The sequence below is a fragment of the Telopea speciosissima genome, chromosome 1 (genome assembly GCF_018873765.1).
Source record: "Telopea speciosissima isolate NSW1024214 ecotype Mountain lineage chromosome 1, Tspe_v1, whole genome shotgun sequence".
Lineage (NCBI taxonomy): Eukaryota > Viridiplantae > Streptophyta > Magnoliopsida > Proteales > Proteaceae > Telopea > Telopea speciosissima.
The window spans coordinates 76,580,306-76,589,330 of NC_057916.1; the positions used below are offsets into that span (position 1 = coordinate 76,580,306).

A 9,025-nucleotide genomic window follows, 5' to 3' on the forward strand; every position below is an offset into this window, starting at 1 on the left:
AGCACGAGAGCGCATCGATACAGGGTCACTGCGTCCTGTGTGGTTGGCAAGAAATAGATAAAATACAAAAAGGGGGACAAAACATAGAGAGAAATAGAACGTCACTTGATATAATAATTCTAATAGGGTAAATTACACGTCACCCCTAATTTTCGAAACTCAAATCACCTGTTGGTTTAGATCCTAATATGATAAATTAGTCATTAACATTAGTTTTATGCTGTCAAGTGATGATGTCAGACAGTTAAATATTTAAATCTGTAAACTACCCTTGACCAATGTTGAAGATGAAGGAAGGGTAGTATTATAAATTTAATTCTAATATTTTAATACAAAGGTAAAATAGTCATTTCACACCAATAACTAACAATAGACATATAGGGGGTGATTTGAGTTTTTCCAAAAACCAAGGGGTGATCTGAGTTTCTTTTGAAAACCAAAAGGTGACGTGTAATTTACCCTAACTAATAAGACAATATTAATGATAAATTGAATGTTGAATTTTGCGGAGAAAATAGTCCAGGTTTCATTTTCCCATGTATATATTATTTTCTTCTTCCATATGGTTTTTTTATGGTTTTTTTTCCCTACCAACCAAATACACCATTAAAGTTGGCTGTTGTGTCTTGTCCAGGTCCATTATGGGAAAAAGATTCCCACAACACTGGAGTGGGATTCCTTTTTCATGCCCTCTCACAAAATGAACACGAGGTCCACATTGACATTTTCTCTTACAAACAAAATATAGACCCCTACCAAACCAAACAGTTTCTCACTCAGCGTGGCGGGAAACCTCTTCCACTAAGTAGAAGTTGGAGCAGTGTTGGAATGGCAAGTTAGCCACATAAGCTCATCCTTTTGCTGTGATTGGCCACCTTCTTATTTGGACATGGATTTAATTATTGAAGAGTATATAGTTGTATATTGGCTGCAAGGTCATCTCTAGGAAAGGTCAACTTCTATTAGCCATTTAGGAAGACCACAAGTCTTGGTTTGCAGCTAATAACAACTATCCTCTATTCCACACTTTTATGAATAATAGGTTTCACTATTATGTACACAGGGAACCATCCTAGTCCCTTCCATGACCTGGAAGAGAAAATGACATAATATTCAGCTCCACTTGATAATAACTGGCTACTCAACTTTGATTCCTCTAATCTCAAGGGTATCCAACTTCTTGGGTTTTCTGTAATTCTTCAACAATAGAGACCAGCAAACAACACTAACTGAAGAGGCTGCCATTGCAGCTCCAGCAACCCATGGTGGTAGACGGAAACCAGTGGATGGGAAAAGGGCCCCAGCAGCGATTGGGATGCCGAATAGATTATAACCCAGTGCCCAGAAGTAGTTCATATGGATACGAGAGAAGGTTTTCCTGGAGAGGTCAATGGCAGTTATCACATCCTCCAAGTTGCTCTTCATCAGAACAATGTCAGCTGCCTCAATGGCAATGTCTGTGCCAGCACCAATTGCCATTCCCACATCAGCAGCCACTAGTGCTGGCGAGTCATTGATACCATCTCCAACCATTGCCACCGTTAGTCCCATGGCCTGGATATGGAAAAATAAATAAATTATTCTAGGAGCAGAGGGCAAGAAAAAGAGTGGAATAGAGAGAATCAATAACTCGTTTCCAAAATAAATTTTAGGTGGACTTCTATTCCTCTGTGAGCTGTGACTGAAGACCTCTTTTTCAATAAAGAGGAGATATTAATCACAACTCCATACACCTTCATTGTTACAAAACTGCAATATCTTGCCTGTTCCACGTGGACAATCAGGAACAATGGATAATGCAATAAGAGGAAGAAAATTTTACTTGCAACTCATCATGTTTTACCTGTAACTCCTTCACTTTCTCTGCTTTCTGTTCAGGTTTGGCTTCAGCAACAACAGTCTCAATTCCAACCTCCTTGGCGATGGCATTTGCAGTTCCCCAATTGTCACCTGTCACCATAATACTTCTAACATCCATAGACTTGAGAATGGAAATGACATCCGGCACTCCAGGCTTCAATGGGTCAGATATGGCTATCAGTCCCACGACCTCCCGATCAATAGATACCAGGATTCCTGTTTGTGCCAGCTCTTCAGTTTCTACTAGGAGTTCTTCGGCATCAACTTGAACGGATATCCCAGAGTCCAACATCAGGCTCTTGTTTCCGACAACTATTTCTTTGTTTTGAACAGTTGCTTTCACACCATGACCTGTAATGGAGACAAAGTCTCGTGCTTCTGGCCACACATGGTTCTCTTCATCTTCTCTGAATTTCTTGGCATACTCAACTATAGCCTTAGCCAGTGGATGTTCACTGTTAACCTGATAATATTTAAGTATGCAACACCATTAGAAAACCTCTACTTGGTTAGCTTGCAAGACAGATATGCAAAATGCTGAAATCAAAGTAAGCAAGACCCAAAAACTGATATACAGTTTGAGTGTTTGTTAAAGTACTAATAACAGCTGGCAGTGAAGAAAGAAAGGTCTACCTCAACTGCAGCAACCAGTTCATACAAATCACGAAGGACCATGTTTTTCAAGAGCCTTGTGCTTACAACCACTGGTTTTCCAATGGTGAGGGTTCCCGTTTTGTCAAACACAATGCAGTTCACCTAAAAAGATAGTCAATTCTCAAATTGTACTATTAAATAGTTGATCTGAAGCAAACTCAAAAAGGGAAAACAGAATGAATCTGAAAACCATGAAAAAGCATGGGAATGGCAATGAGGTCAGGTCAAATAGGCGTGTGTGTCATGCGCTTAATGAAGAAATATTTTCAACAGTAGAAAAAATTTCAGTGATTCCTATAGATTCAATTAGTGTTTAAAATTGTAATAGAAGGATGTGGGTCGCTTTGGATACATGCAAGTTGATTTTCAAATCCAGTGGTGTTAAGGAAGATCTTGAAAATATGAGCTCTCTCCCTATTCACAAACAAATTGAATTTTATACATAGTAGAATAGAAAGATCGATGTGAAAATCTTTCATGCCGACCTTATGTGCACTTTCCAATGCTTGACCACCTTTGATTAATACACCTTGAGAAGCACCAACTCCTGTACCAACCATAACTGCTGTGGGAGTTGCCAGACCTAGAGCGCAAGGGCAGGCTATGACCATGACAGAGATGCCAAATTGAAGAGAAAGCTGAAAGCCATCCATGGAGGATGGTATCCAAGACTTTGGATAGCCATTAAATTTTCCAGCTAAAAACCAGGCAAGCCAAGTGCAGAATGCAAGGATAATAACCTACAAGAGTTAAAGTTGAACAGTTAGCAAAGCCTTGAAAAGCAGAGTACTTTCTTTAATTGCCAATACATAAACATCAGTACATAGCTAGACTCAGCTCAGAATTAGAGTCCATCTTCTAAAATTTACATCGTACAGCCAACAAAAGGTCTTAGAAGATGTGAAAAACTAAGTTAAAAATCAAAAGACATAGTTTCTTGTAACAATGAATATGGAATCAGTACTTGGTGCTGCTACATAAACACAACTCTGCCATGTTCTGATCCAGTGTAGCTAAATGAGCACATGCATTCGCCTGTGCAACAACATTACCAGAAAGATCATAGAAGGCCAGTTTAAGTCAGGATTTTCTTAAAATAAGTGCAACATGGTGATATTTCCAAATAATGATTGTTGATCATTAAGTTGTCAGAACATTTTGATTCAGAACATGGAACCGTTCATTTATTCCAATTTAATAATTAAATGATAGAAATATCCATGGAATAACAAAATACACTTTAAACAGAGAATAATTTATCTCAACTCTGACAAACTCAGCAAATATTTCAGATAGTCTCTAAAGTTGAAAAAACAGATCTTAAATTGAACCAATATTTGAAAGAAATCCACTTTTAGAAAAGGGGGGGAGGGAAGGTGGACAATAAATACTCACCAAAGGCACAAAATATTTTGAGATACGGTCAGCAAATTTCTGGACAGGAGCTTTGGCCATTTGTGCTGATTCAACAAGTCGAACAATCTGTGAGAGAGCAGTCTCAGATCCAACTCGGGTTGCCTGAACATGTAACACCCCATTCTCATTCACAGTCCCTCCAATTACTATATCACCTTTCCTTTTGGCCACTGGCCTGGCTTCTCCTGTTATCATGCTTTCATTGACATGACTTTGACCCCATATAACAAAACCATCACAAGCAACTTTTGCACCAGGCATTATCTTGATCACATCATTCTTCAGTATCAATCGACTATCAATTTCTTGCTCACGTATCATATTTCCCTCACTGTCCATAGTTAATAGAGTTGCTGCCTCAGGTGCCAAATCCATAAGCTTAGCAATGGCTTCAGATGTCTTCCCCTTGGCCAAAACCTCCAAATACTTCCCCAGTAAAATAAAGGAAATGAGCATTGAGCTCGTCTCAAAGAAATCTGTAGACTTGAATTCCTCTGACGTAGCAGCTCTCAACACTGAGTAGACAGAATAGAAGTAGGCTGCATTGGTTCCAAGTGCAATCAAAACGTCCATATTTGCAGAGCCGTGTCGCAATGCCTTAAAGGACCCAGAGTAAAATCTCCAACCAATAATGAATTGTACAGGGGTAGATAGTATCCACCTCAAAATCTCTCCAATGGTTAACATGTTGATCACTTTAGCATCAAGTCCTTGCTTAATACCGGGGATATACATGAAGACCATAGAGGTAAGGAACACCGGGATGGTAAAAACAAGACTCCATAGAAAGGATTTATAGTAGTTCTTAATCTCCTCTCGCCTAAGAGAATCTCTTCCCCCTCCTTCAGGGAATATCATTGCTTTGAAACTCCCAGAGCCAGTTGACTCTATAACTTGGATGAAAGTCCGTGGTCCTGTTTCATCTGGCTTGTAAGAAATGGAAATTCTATGAAACGTTGGATCAATTGTCACATCATAAACTCCTGGAAGTGCTTGTAGAGAATTTTCTATCATCATCATTGAATGATCGGTGCGTACTCCATCTACTTTTAGCTGTATCTTGCTCCTGTCTTCCCCTGTTCTAATAAGTATGGCTTCAAAACCAATGTGCTCAACTGCTTCAAGGAGCTGGTTGTGGCTCACAATCTTTGGATCAAAACAGATCTCTGCTTCTTCAGTTGCTAATGCAACTTGGGCTTTATTCACACCTTTAATACCTTGCAGAGCAGATTCAATAGTTCTTGAGCATGAGGTACAAGTCATTCCTTTTATACGTAATCGACATGCTTGCATGGATCTCTCATTCACCTCATCCTTGATCAATGTTGCCTCAAATCCAACATCTTTGATAGCCTCTTGAATTGTTTCCTCCTACAGAATGCAACTTACATAACACTACTTAGTTAATTGTGCAAAAAGAAAACCATCCATCAAACTAATACCTAAAGCGAAATGCATACCTCTAGCATAAATATAATGAGATTTAAAAGCGGAAAAAAAAATACTAGAAGAGCAGTCTCAAAGGCAAAGAAGACTAATTTATTACATGCTATCCCACTTCAATACTTCCTTCCCCCTAAAGAGTTAGGGAGAGGTCGAACACTCTGATTTTAGCAAATAATAATTCATATGTGGATAGGATTTTGGGCCTGCATCAGCCCAATATGGTTACTGGACCTACGTTAGTCGAGCTGGAGGTTACAGTACTTTAGCCCAATCTGATCCTTAAGTAACAAGTCTGAGGCGAGCTTGGCGAAGCTCGGGCGGTTGGGCCCATTAGGCTCATCCACAGTCTGATGGGCGATGGGTTGGCTCAGTTTGACACTACCCAAGCCCAGCCCGTAATTCAGTAAACATTTGTAGATAGTAGATATTGGTATTTCTTCTTTTTCTAATTTTTTGCCTTTGGCTAAACTCAATTATGTAAAGGAAATTTACAAGCATCACTACAAAGCTACATGAATGGCCTGTGCTCGTCTTTCAAAATAAACTCAGTTTCTCAGTTGTGGTGGATAATGTTTCATGTTCTATAATATGGACCCTGAAAATTGGATGCACCAATTTCCAGTGTCCATACTTTGCAACACAGGTTGAAGCCCACCTCCAATTTGATGTTAGGAGTTAAGACTGGGGTTGGACTTAAGCAAGGCCAACTTTAGACCATATATCTCAGCCCAAGAGCAGGACATGAGCTCAGTGCAACCTGGCCTAGCCCATTCAAAACATTCTCCATGCAGCAACTTGCATTTAGTGGTTGAGGTAGGGGAAAAAACTAGAGGTATAGGTGCTGGCCCGACAATTGAGTTACAATGGACAGAGAGCAGTTTTCAATCTGTTGCCAATAAGGCATAAGCTACTCTAAGAAGCTTGCATTTTGAGAAAGACCAGATTTTTTTATGAATTGAGTATCAGTAAACAGAAGTTATCGCTGGTGTGATTGAATGTGATAACAAGTGTGTTCATGGTTCCAGGGGTCCAAAGCATCATTTCATGTTTCAGAGAATGACATTTATTAGGTTTGGGAGTTGTATCAACTTTGAAACATCTAAAGCCCACCCCGACTAAAGGGAGAGCTGCCACAAAGGCTCCATATGTAAGTGAAATGAAGGGAAGTGAAATTAAAACAAGAATTTAAAATTTTAAAAAAAAAAAAGAAAGAAAGAAAGAAAGAGAGAGGAATGTTTCAAATCAATACCAACGATAGCAGTGGACTAACTCAAAAACTTACTAAACGTAGTAACCATTTACTTCACTTTAAAACCAGATTACTGAGATTTGAATAGCACAAATATGGGAAATGACCAAGGAATCTATTTGTAAAGTTTAATCATCATAGTTAGCATATTTAGTAAATTTCTAATTTTTTTGGGCCCCCACAATGAAAATGCAACTTTATTGTTCAAAATTGAGATTACCAGAGCCTTATAGGAATGAAGAAGGGATGGAAATAAATGGCTACTTTCACTCCTTCATTTCACCTTACTTGTAACCAGGCAGAGCCAAAGTGGAAAGGGTTTCTTGGAGTAGGAACTAGAGTGAATGTCACCTCGTGGACTGGAGAGGCAACTTGGACTACGGTGAGAGTTGCCACAATATGAATAGTGTCACTTGGAGTAGAACACAGAGTGAGAGCTGCCACAGAGAGCCATTAGTAGCAGAGCACAATGAATTGTAACAACTGTGAGTGGTAAAGGGCCGAGCTTGAGGGATTTCCATTTGTCCCAGGGAATGTGGTGAATTTGGTAAGGTTTTATACACAAATGAATCTTTTCAGATCAAGGATTTATATGCTTGATCGTTGATACTGATGATTCACATTCCTTTACCTATTCTATCTAAATTACGTGCCACAGAAAATTAAATAAAAGAACTTTCAGTAAAAATTCAAACATCAACCATGAAAGAATACTAATCATAAAAGACAAAAAAAGACGAAACATGTATTAAGATCTCCATAAGTTTCAGAAGGAGAAAAAAGAAAAAGGAGAATATAAATAAAACAACGAAGAAAAATAACTCAAAGAATTCTCAGTGTTGTGAGACTCACACTGACGAAATCAGGATAAAACAGAACCAGAGCTCTGTTGTTCAAAACGTCAACAGCAGCATCACGGATTCCCGGAAGCCGTTTGATGGCTTTCTCCACGGAACCAGCACAAGCAGAACAGGTCATTCCAATAACGGAGAAGAGAGCCTTAGCCTCGGAGACCTCGATGCTATCCTGAACGGCGAAACCCTTAGGGTACTTAGGCATCGAAGGGTAATGTGGTCGAGGAGACAAATCTCTATCGTAGTTCTCATTGTTCCTTATACAAGCTAAAGCCAAAAATTTGGTTGCCATGATCTCCTTCCTCCACTCCAAGTCTCCAACAACAAAGCTCTGCAAGCCTCTCTCCCTCTGTACCTTCCTTCCTCTCTTCCCTGGATAACTCCAATTTGTTTAAGAAACTGAAACAAGAAGAAGCGATCACGTAGCGTAGGGTTTAGACATTTGGTTCAGCTCCCGGGTTTTTTACCTGCTTGAAAACAGATGTTGTAACGAATCTGATATAAGAAGTAATGTCGGGCTGTCGGTTACCAAAATTAAGAAAAAAAACGAAAAGAAAATATTCTTCGTGTAAAACAGAACCATACTTTTTCGATGTGACCACACTTGCTCATGTGGTTTTTGAGTGAATCCCTACTTTATTTGGCACTTTGGTAAGTGGGACTTATCCATTAGGATTATTCACCCAAAGTGACCCATCACCAACTGAGACCACTTCCGCTTCCATCCGCTTAAGGATCTACTCTATTGAGACCACAGAGAGATGCTACTCGAAACAACACCCTCAGAACCTACATCGCATTCATTGTGAAAATGCTCAGACCCAAGCTGACAACATCCCTATCATCAATAAATGATGAAACTGAGCCTGAAATCATATGACCCAAACTGACAACATCTCTATCATCAATAAATGATGAAACAGAACCTGAAATCATCAAATTCGATTGCACAAGGGGGGTCATTAACTTCATAAGCTCTGGATTCCATCTCAGAGGAGGTGGCTTACACAACCTCAAGCTTCTTCTACAAACACTTGACCCATTTTTCTTTCTGTTCATCTACAAATTGACTCATATTGTTAATGTGCAAGCATGGTTTAAGTGCATGGTGTATCGGATCGGGTATTGATCATTTACAGAACCGATACGGTATCGATATGGATTGATCGTATCGAACAAATTTGCCCATGATTTCCTTTAAAAAAAAACAGGATTTTTTATTGCTTTACCCCTTGTCCATATTGTGTCACCGATATGGTATCGACATGTTATTGAGATCGATCACTAGTAAAATTGTAACGTATCGCCCAAAACGGGTGATACGATACTGATACCTCAAACCATGTGTGCAAGTACATGTTGCATCTTACATATTGTCATGAGGTCATAACTTGTGTAACCCTCTTTCTATAAATAGAATCGAATTTAATCCTGATTTTGGTTGTTTTTGAGTGGTTAATTTTAGGGTTTTTGAGACTGGATTGTTAGGTTTTCAGATCTGAAGGGCCGATTCTATAAATTTTTGGACCAATTCTGGCTGATTTTG

The 9,025-nt window shown here is 39.2% G+C and overlaps 1 protein-coding gene across 1 annotated transcript; it reads right to left on the reverse strand.

Annotated features, from left to right (window-relative positions):
* Positions 1 to 1,109: 1,109 nt before the first annotated feature.
* On the reverse strand, positions 1,110 to 7,923 carry LOC122642655 (probable copper-transporting ATPase HMA5). The gene is made up of 6 exons (XM_043836195.1): positions 7,478 to 7,923; positions 3,910 to 5,301; positions 3,000 to 3,254; positions 2,494 to 2,616; positions 1,844 to 2,323; positions 1,110 to 1,554 (listed from the first exon to the last, which is right to left on the reverse strand). Exons 1-6 carry the CDS (start codon positions 7,769 to 7,771, stop codon positions 1,138 to 1,140), a joined length of 2,961 nt encoding a protein of 986 aa, XP_043692130.1. The 5' UTR covers positions 7,772 to 7,923; the 3' UTR covers positions 1,110 to 1,137.
* Between the last annotated feature and the right edge of the window lie 1,102 nt (positions 7,924 to 9,025).

Excerpts from the sequence above, each read along its gene's own strand:
- LOC122642655 (XM_043836195.1), bottom strand. The coding sequence starts at position 7,771 with ATGGCAACCAAATTTTTGGCTTTAGCTTGTATAAGGAACAATGAGAAC. Across the intron at positions 5,302-7,477 it reads TTTATCCTGATTTCGTCAGT|GAGGAAACAATTCAAGAGGC; the intron begins GTGAGTCTCACA and ends TGCATTCTGTAG. Across the intron at positions 2,617-2,999 it reads CATTGGAAAGTGCACATAAG|GTGAACTGCATTGTGTTTGA; the intron begins GTCGGCATGAAA and ends CTATCTTTTTAG.